This window comes from Nannospalax galili, unplaced genomic scaffold, assembly GCF_000622305.1.
Source record: "Nannospalax galili isolate Female #2095 unplaced genomic scaffold, S.galili_v1.0 scaffold456, whole genome shotgun sequence".
In the NCBI taxonomy this organism is placed as follows: Eukaryota; Metazoa; Chordata; class Mammalia; order Rodentia; family Spalacidae; genus Nannospalax; species Nannospalax galili.
In genome coordinates this window covers 737,087-752,478 of record NW_008337055.1, presented here as the reverse complement: position 1 = coordinate 752,478, position 15,392 = coordinate 737,087, and the positions used below count along the sequence as shown (strand labels likewise).

The window sequence follows — 15,392 nt, the reverse complement described above, 5'->3', positions numbered from 1 at the left end:
TTCTAGGTAGTTACTGTCCACTCCTCCGACTGCACTGGGCTTGTGACTCAGGCCGAGCATTGATGCCAGTCTGTATCTACGGAAAATGAACGTGCTTCTGTGTGCTCAGAGCGCCTCTGCCTTTAGCTCATGTTCACTTTGACTTTAGATCCCCTCCTGCTTTGAAGAGCTCTTTTGATTTTGAGTTTGATTATATGTATTGTAGGGGAATAAACTACCTCCCAATAATGGGGAGTACAGGCTGAAGATTGGCATTCTGTTGCATCTGTTACTGAAATGAGTAATTCAGAGGGAGTTCTGGGTCCTGGGGAACTAGGTCTTTCCTGGGCATCCATCATCAGCATCTTCAGAATTATTTCCCCAAAGTTATGCTCTCTGTAAGAGAAAGAAAAAGCACAGACCAGTTCCACCTGCACTTTCGGAATTTAAGTATTGAAAAGTCTGAGTTCATTAGGGACCTTACAAATGTCACCTTCCTGTGTAAAAGATTTTTCCCTGAGTCATTTTCAAAGAACTCTGGACTCTAGTATAAATAATCAACCGCTTCAGAATTCCAATATTTTTAACTCTGAATAAACCAAGTCAGACTATGTGACTTTGGTTTGCGATTTAATTTTTAACTTCATTTGAAAATTCTCATGAATTTTAACCACTTGAGCTTAACATTTTACTTGGTTTGACTTCATAAACAAATAGACAAAAGATACTTCGGTGCAGAAAAAAAAAATTCCAGCTTTGCCTTGTCTCTACAAGTAGTTTTAGACACTTGAATATATTGAAATATTTTCTTGACTTAAACTGTAGTACCCACCTTAAGAAAACTTGTACACTTCCCTTTTATTTGAGCTTCAAATTGCTTTGTGTCAGTATTAGAATCTTCATATTGAATAGAATATCCATTTCTCCCCCTTGACCTGACAGTCATCTAGTGCTTTCCATAGGACTGTAACCAACTGTCCTTAATAATTAGCCATATGGCAACTCACCAGGACTCTGGCTTCCATTCTGATCAACATTTCAGAGGACTCCGGTGCACAGGTGCTCAGATAAGCCTGTCACCACTAGTCTAGACCAGGCCAGGCTGTGTTAGAGGAAGGAGGGTTTCTGTGTGCACTCAACCAAACCTCACAAAGGCAAGTAGAGAGCTGGTGATTCAGGGGCAGCTGTTAAGCAATTGCATCAAATAAGCTGCAATTTGACACAGTGCTTAATTAGGTGTGGCTTTGACTCGTCAGACTTGTGCTTGCGAGTGATAGAGGTCCGTTTGAAATGACTTTGGGAAAACGGGAAGAGAAAAAGAAAAGGTGACGGCGAACAAGGTCGCGGGGGATCAGAACGAGAGAATCTCTTTTCCCCAAACGAAGCAAACCCTCCTGACTCTTGTTCCAACTTTCCTTCATCTTCTCCAAGAGAACAGCAACATATCTTTGGACTTTTTTTTAATCTCATTCTTCATGAAAGAAAAGAAAAGCAGCTAGGCTTAAATTGTAAGCCTGAAAATCCTTAGGACAGGTTCTTTCTGACTGAGGTCAGAATCGTCCTCACCGCTTGAACCAGTCACTGTGGAGCTGTGGTGTAGTCGAGAACCATGAATGGCCACTCCCCTCATCACAATATTTTTCAAGCTAAGTTATTACTCTCTTGGAAAATGAGCTTAGTGCCTCATAAAGATTATTACAAATAAATAAATAGCTAGGCTGGGCACGGTGGCTCAGGCTGCTAATCCCAACACTCGGGATACAGAGGCAGGGAGATCTCTGTGTGTTGGAGGCTAGCCTGTTCTACATAGAGAGTTACAGGCAAGCCAGAATTATGTGGTAAGACCCTAACTCAAACAATTTACTCACTAAATTAATTGCAAATAGGTTAAGCTAAAGCAGAAAGGAATAGAGCAATGAGGATTATTTTGCAAAGACTTCAATTCCAGAAAGCACTTATCTAGTAAGTGTATATATGAGCACACTGTAAATAAAAAAAAAAAACCTTTTTAAATGTAAAAATGCTTACTTCTCACAGTAGATCAAGCTCCCAAACAAAACTGTCTTTACACTAAACACATCTTAGATATTTTGTTTGTACTGATGATGTCTCATCTCTGTTTTTCAGAAAGGTCAAACTAGAAAATAAACTGGATCACTTCCCATAATCTGTGGGCTTAATAAGCAGATTCACCCATTTCTTCTTCGGACTCCAAAGTTGAGGGCTGTGTGTGTGTGTGTGTGTGTGTGTGTGTGTGTGTTTGTATGTGCATGTGTGTGTGTGTGCGTGCGTGTGTGTGTGTTTGTATGTGCATGTGTGTGTATGTGGTGCATGTGTGTGTGTGTGTGTGTGTGTGTGTGTGTGTATGTGTTCACTCTGGGCCAGCCTTTGTTTCACAGTCTAGTCTGGAAGGTTCTGGTTGTTAGATGATACTAGGTGTGTAGAAGAAATAAAAGCAAGTTTAGACTAGTGTCTGCCAGATGTTCAATTATGAAGCCACCTGACCATCACATTGCACCAAATACTCATTCCTGGCAGGTACAAAAGCATCCCAGAGGCAAGAATCTTACCCTGACAGTGTCACACAAAGGAGATCACTCTAAACCAGTGGCTTGGGCACAGGCTCATTTCGAAGCCAAGCGTGGGAGTGCTCCAGAATGTTGTAGGTGAGGGGCCTCGCTGGACTCTGCAGCAACTGACCCAGCCAAGCCTGGCTTTGGCTGATATGGGGCTAACAGTGGCCTTCTACCTGTGATCCCTTTTTGTGTAATCCAGGCTGACCACTCTGGGTGATGTATTGGAGAAAATTTGCAACCAATCGCTGCATACATATCACCTTACGTTAAACTACTTAAAGGCAAAAGTAATGTCTTAACATATCAAATGCAAAGTATTAGAACACATCCATTAAACCTGAAGAAAGAAAGAAATCAACAGTTAAAAATATTGTAAGCCAGGCATGTTGGTCTAGTCTTTAATTCCAGCACTCCGGAGGCAGAGGAAGGCGGATGTCTGTGAGATCCAGGCCGGCCTGGCCAACAGAGTGAGTTCAAGGTCAGCTGGGGCTAAGGGAGACAACCTCAAGAAGACTAAAACTAAAACCAATAGAAATAAAATTTATTTTAACTTGACTGCATGCAAATACAGAGGCCCAGGGAGCAAAACTGACTTAAAAGTGCTTTCCAGGACACCACACCAAAGTGTTTTGCACAAAACCCCAACTTGCATGAAAATATGATGCTAAGGTTTTAGGAAAACACTGGCACTTAGTACTGCAAAACACAGGGCAAGGGGGCTGTCCGGTTAGCCTCTGCTGTCCATGAAACCCCGCAGAGCTCTGGGCAGAGCCCGGAAGGGAAGGTCCCCAGCTGGGCATCTTCTTGGGCAGCAGCACGGCCTGGATGTTGGGCAGGACGCCGCCCTGCGCGATGGTGACGCGGCCCAGCAGCTTGTTGAGCTCCTCGTCGTTGCGGATGGCCAGCGGCAGGTGACGCGGGATGATGCGGGTCTTCTTGTTGTCGCGGGCCGCGTTGCCCGCCAGCTCCAGGATCTCGGCCGTCAGGTACTCCAGCACGGCCGCCAGGTAGACCGGGGCGCCGGCGCCCACCCGCTCCGAGTAGTTGCCCTTGCGCAGCAGCCGGTGCACGCGGCCCACGGGGAACTGCAGGCCGGTGCGGGACGAGAAGCTGGAACCTGCAATCAGCTTTCTATTATTGTTGTTGTTATTGTTATATTAAATTATTATTTTATGTGTATGAGCGTTTTGCCTGCATGTAAGTTTCAAAAAAAAAAAAAAAAAAAAAACTGGATGACTCACAGCCAATAAATTTCAAGACACATTAACTAGAACTCTAATTTTTAAAACTAAGTGGGAGCCAGGTGTGGTGGTGCACACTTGTAATTCCTGGAAGTGGAGAGCAGGAGGATCATGAGTATAAGGTCAGCCTGGGCTACACAGTAAGACAGGCCAGGCTATGCCCATGGAGGTCAGAAGAGGGTGTTTGAGCCCCTGGAAATGGAATTATGGATGGTTGTTAGGTGCCATGTGGGTGCTGGGAATGGAACCCAGGTCCTCTGCAAGAGCAGCCAGTGCTCTAACCACTGAGCAATCTCCAGCCCTGCAATCAGCTTTCTTAATTGGCCAAATCCCTGAAAACACCTGTCAGACACCTGGAAGTGCTAATCCCACGCGTTTATTCCAGTGAAACCTTAGCATTATTAAGGCTCCATTTAAATGCAAGGGATCTATGGGACTCTTTTTGGAAACCATGCCATCATCACCTACTCCCCAACCAGATTAGAACTCCAGCGTCATATACCAAAGACACTTCCCCCGTTCCTCCTCTTTTTTCTTGAGGCATAGACTGTGCTGTGGCATGTACACACACATACACACACACACACACACACACACACACACTTGTGTAGGGTCAGAGGGCAATATCAGATTTCTGCCCTTGCCTTCTATTTTGTGGGATTACAGATGTGCAGGCTACTGTGTCTGGGTTCTAGACCTGCTTCTGTGGGTTCTAAGGCTGTGAACTCAGGTTGTCAGGATTACACAGCCAGTGCTTACCCACTGAACCGTCTCCTCAGCCCCAAGACAACATTTTAAGTCCAAACTGTTATTTTTTTTCATTTTTGGTGTCTTGCTTAAATAATGACAACAAACTTCACATCTAACCCTTACCAGTCTTCTCCCCGGGTCATTTGGAGATTTGGTCTCTCTCCAACTTCTCCTCGGAATTTTGCCCAGCTTCGGCCGACCCTGCTCCTGTGGGAATGTCTTACTCTTTGTTTTTAGAGTTATTTTGTTGAATCAGTAGTATTTACCGGGCACTGTCTTTATTTGGAGCTTTGAAAAACAGGCCGTGCAGCTCCCTTATTATTTGGACTTTGGTTCTTGTCATGAGAATGAATTTTAATAAAGTTTGTTTTCTTAAATCATTTCTCAATTGACAGGAAGTTTTGTCTTGCATGTGTGTTCTAAAACTGGCCAGTTATTTTTGGGTCTCGTCATTGTGGACAACTTTGTTAAACTGAACTGTCACCGTCGTCACCCTTTGCTGTCAGCCTGACACACTCGTGAACTGTCTGGGAAGAAGGACCTCAACTGAGGCATTCGCGCCATCAGATTGCCCTGTGGGCCTGTCTGTGTAGCATTTTCCTGACTGTTGATTAGAGTAGGAGGCTGGTCCACTGTGGGCGATGCCGTCCCTAGGCAGCTGTGCCCAGGCTGTATAAGTGAGGTGGCTAGCTGTCTGTGAGCCCGAGAACAAGCAGTAAACAGCATCCCTCCTTGGTCCCTGCCTCTGGGCTCCCGCTGGAGTTCCTGCCGTGACTTCCCTCAGTGAGAGGCCATGACCTGTAAGGTGAAATAAACCCTTTCCTCCCAAGTAGCTTTTGGACATGGTGTTCATCACAGCAACAGAATGAATCCAGAATAGCAATGAGGGCTCACCAACAGGCTGGACACGGCTCAGCGGTAGAGCACTTGCATATCCAGTTAGAGACCCTGGGTCTGAATTCCACACACACAAAGACAAGCTCAAAATAGGTCACAGACTTAAATGTAAAATATAAAATATAAAACTTTAAGCCTGGAATAGGGGCACATGCCTGTAATCCCAGCATTCTAGAGGTAGAGGTATGAGGATCATGAGTTAAAAGCCAGCCTGGGGAACAAAGAGCGGCTAGGTCTTTTTTTTTGGCTTGAATTTGCAGTATTCTTATATCTACCTCCCAAGAGCTGAGATCACTGGCATGTGCTAAGATACCTACTGTGTGTGGTGCTGGGGCTCGAACCCAGGGCTTCACAGATGCTAGACAAGTATTCTGTCAACTGAGTTTCTTCTTGCATTCCTACCCCCTATATCTTTGTTTCATTTTATAAATGTAGCACAATTAAAAAATTCATTCACTTACTGAAGGACATCTTGGTTGCTTTCCAAATTATGCATAAAGGTTCTATAAACATTCTTGTTGAGGTTTCTGTGGACATAACTTTTCTACTTATTTAGGTTAACATCACAGAGCATAATTGGTGGATTGTATGGTCAGAGTATATTTAGTTTTGCAAGCATCTACCAGACTTCCTTCCAAAGTGGCTGTGCCATTTTGCATTTTACCAGTGATGAACTGACATTCCTGTTTGACCAGCATTTCGAGTTTTCAGTGTCTTGGAATATCTAAGGTATCCTTGGGATTGGTAGGGACACTGCAGGTGCAATTAATCAAAAGCACAATTCATGAAGGAAAAATTAGTAAGTTGTACTTCATTAAAACTGCAAGATTTTACTCTATAAAATCTCATTAAGACAATGAAAAAGCAAGCCATAGATTAGGGGAAAATATTTCCAAACCTTTTATCTATTAAATGACGTCTCTCCAAAATATATAATGCACTTTTTGTTGTTGTTGTTGTTGTTTGGTTTGTTTGTTTGCTATGGAGACCAGGCTGACCTTGATCTCACAGATATCCCCCTGCCTCTGCCTCCCAGGTTCTGAGATTAAAGGCTACCTCTGGGACTATGCCTGGCTACAATGCAGTCTTAAAATTCCACAGAGAGCAAGGGTGTGGCTCAGTAATAGAGCACTTGCCTAGTATGTGTGACGCCCTAGGTTCCATACTCAGTACCAGAAGGGGAGGGAGGGGGGAGGGAGGAGGGAGGGAGGGAAGAAGCACACCACCAACATAGTCAACATCCCAACTACTTCATCTCGGTCGGAAAGCTCACGAGGGCAGAGCGCGATAATAAATATGTATGACAATGTCATAAACATGTTGTCTTCCCCAGATAGATGCTCATGAGGTTTATTTTCTGCTTCTCCAGTTACTCTGCACACTGAAAGAAGCTGAACAGTGCACGTTTGTGTTTGTGTGCTCGCACTTTTCCATTTCTCTCTTGGGGTTACACTTGACTTCCGGTATTGTTTGTGGCCTCCTGGATAGTGACAAAAGCAACCCCCAGACCTCGGGGTTCACAAGAATCTGTTTGACACGACTTGAGGAGAGGTCAGCTGCTGCCCTCTCCTACCCCATCTTCATATGGGATATTGGAGAATGCAGGGCTTCCTGTCCAGAGTGTGACAGGCCTGTGACAGAGGGAGAAGGGCACACATGAGCTACACAGAGGGAGAGGGACACATGAGCTACACAGAGGGAGAGGGACACACATGAGCTACACAGAGGGAGAGGGACACACATGAGCTACACAGGGAGAGGGACACATGAGCTACACAGAGGGAGAGGGACACATGAGCTACACAGAGGGAGAGGGACACATGAGCTACACAGAGGGAGAGGGACACATGAGCTACACAGAGGGAGAGGGACACATGAGCTACACAGAGGGAGAGGGACACATGAGCTACACAGAGGGAGAGGGACACATGAGCTACACAGAGGGAGAGGGACACACATGAGCTACACAGACGGAGAGGGGCACACATGAGCTACACAGAGGGAGAGGGACACACATGAGCTACACAGAGGGAGAGGGACACACATGAGCTACACAGAGGGAGAGGGACACACATGAGCTACACAGAGGGAGAGGGACACACATGAGCTACACAGAGGGAGAGGGACACACATGAGCTACACAGAGGGAGAGGGACACACATGAGCTACACAGAGGGAGAGGGACACACATGAGCTACACAGAGGGAGAGGGACACACATGAGCTACACAGAGGGAGAGGGACACACATGAGCTACACAGAGGGAGAGGGACACATAAACATGTTGTCTTCCCCAGATAGATGCTCATGAGGTTTATTTTCTGCTTCTCCAGTTACTCTGCACACTGAAAGAAGCTGAACAGTGCACGTTTGTGTTTGTGTGCTCGCACTTTTCCATTTCTCTCTTGGGGTTACACTTGACTTCCGGTATTGTTTGTGGCCTCCTGGATAGTGACAAAAGCAACCCCCAGACCTCGGGGTTCACAAGAATCTGTTTGACACGACTTGAGGAGAGGTCAGCTGCTGCCCTCTCCTACCCCATCTTCATATGGGATATTGGAGAATGCAGGGCTTCCTGTCCAGAGTGTGACAGGCCTGTGACAGAGGGAGAGGGACACACATGAGCTACACAGAGGGAGAGGGACACATGAGCTACACAGAGGGAGAGGGACACACATGAGCTACACAGAGGGAGAGGGACACACATGAGCTACACAGAGGGAGAGGGACACATGAGCTACACAGAGGGACAGGGGCACATGAGCTACACAGGCTGAGGTGAACGCCATGCCATCGCAAACTGTGTTGCTCCAAGTAAGCCACATTGTTACATTTGAATGTGGAATGTCCTCCACAGGCCTATGTGTTTGGACACTTGGTCCCCAGGTGGTAGTGCTGTCGTGGGAGGTTGTGGAACTTTTAGAAGGTGAATGAGGGGCTGGGGGGGCTGGCCTTGACGGTTACAGCTCAGCCTATATAATTCATTCATGAAGTGGATTTCTTTTTTAAAAAAAAAAAATCTATTATTTATTTATTTATCTATTTATTTTTATGTGTATGAGCATATTGCCTGCATGTATGTGAGTATGCCCGTGTCGTGTAATGCTGCAGAGGTCAGAAGAGGGCTTTGTATTCCCCTGGAACTGGAGTTAAGGACGGTTCGTAGCTGCCATGTGGGTGCTGGGAATCGAGCCTGTGTCCTGTGCAAGAGCAGTCGGAGCTCTTCACTGCTGAGCCATCTTTCCAGCCCCTGAGTGGATTTCTTGATGTTATTATTATTATTGTGGGGTGGAGCTTGTGCTGCAGCATATGAGGTCAGCGGACAGCTGGGTGCTGTTGGTTCTCCCTCTACCTGTGTGCAGGTTCTGGTCATTGGGCTTCTGCAGCAAGTGCTAAACCCACAGCCATCCCACAGGCCCTAGTTTTGCTTGTAACAGCAACTCTAGTTATCTGGTGTTTCTTCCCTCATACAACACGGTTGCTCTGTTGTTCTTAGTTTTATTTCAATCAGTGTGTTCATTTCTACCATTTCCTCTTATGCTACTTTTTTAAAAGGTTTATATTTGAGGGCTGGAGAGGTTCCTCAGTGGTTAAGAGCATTGGCTGTTCTTGCAGGGTTCGATTCCCAGCACCCACATGGCAGCTAACAACTGTCCATAACTCCAGTTCCAGGGGAATACAATGCCCTCTTCTGAGCGCCACAGACATTGCATGACATGGGTGCACTTATGTGCATGCAGGCAATGCACTCACACACTTAAACATAATAAATAAAATATTTTAAAAAGTTTCTATTCCAGTGAAACAAATAAAGATACAGGTTTTAATGAAGATGTGGGAAGACTCTTCGAGGTAACTGATCTTTTCTAGGAACATTTTAAGGTTTTTAAGGGGAGCAAATGATTTTCTGGGTAGAAAAGCAAGCACAAGGGAAAATATACACGAAAGGTTGTTCGGTGATCAGTTACACGTTAGGACTAGAGGGAAGAATCCTACGTTTGATGCCTATAAAGCCTGTGAATTTGCAGATTCTTCAGGACGTATGGAAAATGCCAAATAGCAGCAAGTCTACAGAAAGGAGCTCAAGAGATGTTGACAAGACAGGAAGAGAGAACGGCAGTCTGATAGGAAGGAGGGAGGATGGAAGGCCGGTGGCATCCTGCCCACTCGGCAACAGGACACTGACCCTGGATTGCTGAGTTAGCAGCCATGTCAGGATTGGTGCCAAACACATTACAGAAAACAAATCAGATAGCAGTGAAGAAAAGGCCAGGTCCAGGGAGGAGTTTTCAGCAGTAAAGACACCAAGAGCCCATGTGATTTTCTAGGGTTCTGAGGAGGTGGCAAAGGGGGTGGAGGACCTCCGTCCCAGGCTGTGGGATCCTAGGGAGGGCCAGGGAAACAGACCTGATGGGTCAGGTACAGACCAGCGTAACCAAGCACTGCCCAGTGAGAGCACTCCTTTCCAAATGCCCCTGCTGTGACCCTGGGGCTCATGACCACCAGATCAGCTGGCATCTTAGTCATTTTAAGAGAGAAATGGAGCACCCTGCAAGGTAAGTGGAAGTTGACGTCGTGGCATCTCCTTTGCACACCACTCCTGCGTGCTAGAACACAGCAGTTCTGCTTGAAAAGAACTCAGTGCAAAGCTTAGGAGCAATTAACTTCAAGGGAGTGTGTGACTAAGGATCACAGCTGCCTAAGAGAAAGAGCTTCTTGACTTAATTGAAACTTAGTCAAAATTATATTCCGTTCTGAGCCCCTTGGACACATTGAATTCCCTCCTCTGTTTGGGTGTTTATATCTGTCAATCACCATGCACAGTTGCCACACTCTATATTGGCTAAGCAATCATCCCTCAGGATTGGTTCTTAGAACCAAAACAAGAATTTTCATGGACCTAGGTCAGTGCAGAACTGCAGGGAAGTTTTCCTGTGCACTGATCTTTGTGGGACTCAGCTTCTTTGGTCCTCTGTGATTTTCTCCTCTCTTTCGTGGCACAACTTCTGCGATAGCTCCCTAGGCAACGGGGTGACATGTGAGTCCACAAAGCTGGACCGTTGGAGGCAATTCACCCTTGAGACTAGATGGTGCTTTCTGGATCTGAAAAATTACATATCAAAAGAGTTAGGGGACTGGAGAGACCGTCAGTTAAAGTGCTTTCTATGCATGAGGACCTCAGTTTGATCCCCAAGTATAGGCGAGCACGCGCTGGGCGCCCGGGGTCCCGCGCGCACTCTCGGGATGGCACGTCGGGTCCACAGGCTTCTCCGCCATGCGCCTGGAGGAAGGCGGGTCTGGCTCCGCAAGCTTCTCTGGTGAGCCGCGTTCTGTGGCACCGTGGCTCGTGTCTCCTGGATGCGGCAGCTGGCCGCGGCTTTTGGTGGTGAAAGCTCCTCCGCTGCTGGAGCGTTGTCCAGCCGAATTCTGCCCCTAATTCACCCGTGTACCTTCCTCAGGAAGTGAGGTCCACTGGCCACTGAACCACACGGGAAGAGTATGAGGACAGCGAAAGCTAGAATGTCCGCAAGTTGGTAACGGAGGAGTGCTGCCCCCTGGGGAGACTAGATTGCAGGCAGGAGACACAGGCTCAGTCTACAGCTCTTTATTCCAAGTCTCAGTGACCCAGTGATCCTGCTCTAGTTCCAGCTCTGCTTCTAGCCCCCAATATTGAGAGAAGACTAGGATATTTATACCATGGGGGTAGTGGTAAAAGCTTTGGCTGTTAGATACTTTGTGAGGCATTCATATGGACATATGGAAGTAGGTTTCTGCCAGACTGTTGACTACCTGAAAAATCACATAGGAAGGCATGGTATTCCTGGAGCCAGAGGCCATGTTTATGTTTAGAGCATTTGTGGCGGGCACTTCAAAAGGAGTCAGGAAGGATGCCAGGTACTCTGCTGAAAGGAGTCTCAGCATATGATTCCGAGCTGCATGAGCTCTCCGGATGTGAAGGGACTTCTACTTCACAGCAGGGGCCCCCAACACCCAAGAACCTACATAAAAAAGCCAAGCATGGTGGCACATAGTTGTAGTCCCGGTTCTGGGGAGACAGAGGGAACATAGCCCTGAGGCTTGTTGGCTGGCCAGCCTAGTCTACTTGGTCAGTTCAACGGCAATGAGAGACCTTGTCTCAAAACACAAGGTGCCTGGGGGAACAGATGAGGTCCTCCTTTCTCCACCTCTGTGGTTTCAGAAAAGCACTGGACAGTCAGGCATGATGGCACACACCTGCAGTCACAGGGGAATGAAGCAAGAGGGTCAGGAGTTCAAGGACCGCACAGGCTACGTAGTGAGACCCTGTGTCTCAACTCTCTCTCCTTGCAAAAGCAACAAGATATGACAACTCTGAAAGTGGTTTCAACACAGACTGAGGCAGGCAGCTCCGCTCTCCCCCACTGGAACAAGAATGGACTCTGAGCCGTCACCTCACACTTGAGTCACTAAAAGAATGACTTGTTTATTCAACTAGCTCACACAATATGTAGTTCAGAGCCTAAGAATTTTGGCAGAACTCAGAGAAACAAGATGTGGAAGCAGAAATATCCTTACTTTGTTTTGGCCAATAGCTGATTTCGGTAGAACTGGTTTGGGTAGAGCTGGCTTGATTCCTCAAACATTAGAAAGGAAAAAATTAGATTTTCTATAAACGTATTTCTTACCTTCCCTCACCAGCATCGCAATTTTATTTCGGGGAATGATTTCTTGCCCACTGTGTGTGACATACAGTAATGAGTGGTAAAGGAAGACTTTCTTTGGAAGCTGGAAGTCCACAGGGTCTGTCTCTCTTAAAGCAAAGGAGTGGACATTTAAACTAGTTTTCACTGATTAAATTGTGTCCTGAGACTTTGAATATTGAACAGAGGAACAGGCCAGTAGAGACTACAGGTTCAACCTCATTTATTTCAGCAGTGGAGCAAGGTGCTATAAATGAAGGCATTTAAAGTTTCTCTTTAATCCTGGGAACAGCCTCGTCTCAATTTCTTTCAATAAGTATATATTTTTTAAATATTTTATTTATGATTTATTATTTTTATGCGTATGTGTGTATTGCCTGCATGTAGGCAAGTGCACCCGTGTTGTGCAATGCCCACAGATGACAGAAGAGGCTGTCGGATCCCCTGGAACTGGAGTTTCAGACAGTTGTTAGCTGCCATGTGGGTGCTGGGATTCGAACCCGGGTCTTCTGCAAGAACAACCAGTGTTCTTGACCACTGAGCCATCTCTCCAGCCCCTCAATAAGTATATTTACAGCAGGAGTAATCCAACTATAACACAAAAATCTTGACTTACAAACTTGGAAAAATTTCAGTATGAAAAAGATGAATATCATGGACTATGAACACTTGGCATACTTGTTAAAGATTTTATTTTTTATTTATTTATTTTTATTTTATTTTTTAATTATGTGTATGTCTAAGGGTTTGTGCACAAGAGTGCAGTGTCTGAGGAGGTCAGAAGGTGGCATCAGGTTCCCTGGCGCTGAAGTTACAAGTGGTTGTGATCCACTTGGTGTGAGTGCTGGAAATTGAACACCGTCCTCTGTGAGAGCCGTACATGCCCTGAGCTGCTACTGGCTCTCCAGCCCATCGCTTTCATATTTCTAAAGAAATCTTTCCCATGGAAAGAAATTCTTAAACTTTTTAAAACTTTGTTAAAGCCTCAAACAAACATATATTACATGAATCCAGTTTTAAAATACGATAATTGGCTGGAAGTCTTTTTAAAATATATTTTTCCTGGAAAACGATACAATCGCAAATTTTAAAAATACAAACATGGAAGACAGAGAAGACTACTGCTTAAAGACAAGTAATGGACATGGGCTTCAGTTTCTTCTGATTGGGGATTTTGCAAATAATTTTGAAAACTTTAGGTCCCCTTGGAGCATTTTGAACCTGACCAATAACCAAAACTTTTCATCAAAAACATCAGTTATTTTGAAAATAAAAGATGGAATTGGGTGAGAGATGGCTACAAGGAGAATAAATGTTTCACGACATGATTCCACTCGGTTTTAACCACTCGGTTGTATAGTTCCCACCAAATCTAGAAATAGTCACATACTTTTTTTTTGCCGAGGATTTTTATCAAATTTATCTTGAAACTTGGTGCTTTGGGAAAATGTTCCAGCTCCGCCTGTTAGAACCAGTTCTTAATCTTCCTGTGCTTTGTGTTTCCGTGATGGAAGAAAGACAGGGGAGGCCAGAGCCTGGGCGAGGGGACCAAGGGACCGACCATTAACAGGACAGTTAGGTCAAAAGCTTGGAATGATCCCTTTGTTGACAATGGGTGATGCTGATACTTCAGGTGTTGCATGAAAATAAGGTATGGATGTCTTTAAAATAAATAACTCACTAAGTGGACAGGCGGCGGAAACAAAGCATGCTTGCAGTGTGTCAGAGGTTATAAAAAAAAAAAAGAAGAAGCCAGACCTTCAGATGCAGGTAAAATGAATGTAAAAAGATAATTTAATAAAATGTTTGAGTATTGTGCAAATATATTTTACATGAGGTTAAAGTGGATAACCCACCAAGGTAACATAATTTGTTAGAATTGATTGAAAACAATATAGAGCTCTTTAATAGATTAATAACTAAGGAAATGAAGACAACTATTGAAGTGGTCTTAGATGACTTCAGGCTATATAGTTTTCCAATCAAAGCTTTCAAGCTTTCAGATAAGAACAGCAATTATAACAGTTTAGTTTACTGATCTTTTCAGATTATTGGAAACATAGAAAATTCTCTTTTTGTCTCATATTAAAAGCACAAAAACCACAGGTAGTGTGTGCGCAGCAGAGCCCCTCATACATCAGTACATCGACCCAAGTCCTAAATAAACCGTTAGCAGATCAGATCCCATTATATAGGAAAGGAATGCTCAAGGAAAATACTGCTCAATATTAAAAATACAGTTCATAATATTTAACATTCAAAAAGAAAGAGCTGATCTCCTCATCGCTACACAGCAATAAACTGTTTGGCAAAAGGGAGCCACTGTGGGCTGCTGGGCCTCTCTAGGTTTCTGGGCACTGTACGTCTCACTTCCAAGGTCAGACTTTCTTGGGAGCGTGGGCTCACTCACTGTGCTGTTTGGGAACTCACTCTTTGATCCCCAAGCTGACAGCTGCTGTGTTTCCTGTCCTGATTCTGGAGGGTCCGGAGACGACAAAGGAGACGATCGGGCCCCTTCCCACTTTCCATGGGTCGGACTTAAGCAGCCGAAGGGAGAGGAGAAACTGACAGGACAAGGTCCTGAATTTAGGTTGACATTCCAGTTTTAACCTACGTCATATGTACAAGTTGTAAATGTTATGCTTTTCACAAAATAAACATATCTGTGTGTTCTTAGCTAGCACAAAAGACAAGAAATTGGACATCATCCACTCCCTGGGGGTCCATCTTCAACATCCTCTACCCTGGCAGGATTCCCGCCTCTTCCATTTTAACAGCATATGCTAGTTTTGTCTGTTTCTAAAAACTCTCTATAAACCTCTAACAATATAGCTCTTCCGCCTCCATGGCACTGTGTACTGGCCTCTGTTTATTCTCAGCGCTCTGTCAACAGACCACGATGCCTTCCTTCCTTGGTCAAGCAACTTAATCCTTCCCGTTTGGCTGTTGCAAGCAGTGCTCCTATGAGTCTTGCCCATGTCTTCACGTGCATGGTCCTTTCTAAGTGAAATCTGTCTTTGAAATTGTATATTTAGCTCTTGAGACATTTTCAGGCAGCTTTCTAAAGTTTAATCTAATTTGTATCATCTATAAATTCCAGCTTCTCCACACCCTTGCCAACTTGCTATTTTCATAGTTCCTCGTTTTATCCATTCTGATAACAGTCTAATGGAATCTCACTGTGGCTTTGATCTTCATGTTTTAATGATTAATGAAGTTGAAATTAGTTTATTTTTTTTTTAATTGGCCGCTTGGAATAGAATTTCTCTT

General features: G+C 44.9%; 2 protein-coding genes across 3 annotated transcripts in view; one reads left to right on the top strand and one right to left on the bottom strand.

Moving 5' to 3' along the window:
- The window catches only part of LOC103733126 (histone H2B type 1-A), a 352,787-nt gene that overhangs the window by 119,370 nt on the left and 218,025 nt on the right, over nt 1-15,392 (top strand). The gene's annotated exons all lie outside the window — the stretch shown is intronic.
- LOC103733143 (histone H2A, sperm-like) lies at nt 2,873-10,719 on the bottom strand. The gene is made up of 3 exons (XM_008831910.1): nt 10,680-10,719; nt 3,253-3,672; nt 2,873-2,892 (listed from the first exon to the last, which is right to left on the bottom strand). Exons 1-3 carry the CDS (start codon nt 10,717-10,719, stop codon nt 2,873-2,875), a joined length of 480 nt encoding a protein of 159 aa, XP_008830132.1.

Coding starts and splice junctions, on each gene's coding strand:
- LOC103733143 (XM_008831910.1), bottom strand. CDS start 10,719: ATGGCGGAGAAGCCTGTGGACCCGACGTGCCATCCCGAGA. Junction 3,673..10,679: donor CCCGACGTGCCATCCCGAGA/GTGCGCGCGGGA, acceptor AGCTGATTGCAG/GTTCCAGCTTCTCGTCCCGC. Junction 2,893..3,252: donor CCCTTGCCCTGTGTTTTGCA/GTACTAAGTGCC, acceptor TTCTTTCTTCAG/GTTTAATGGATGTGTTCTAA.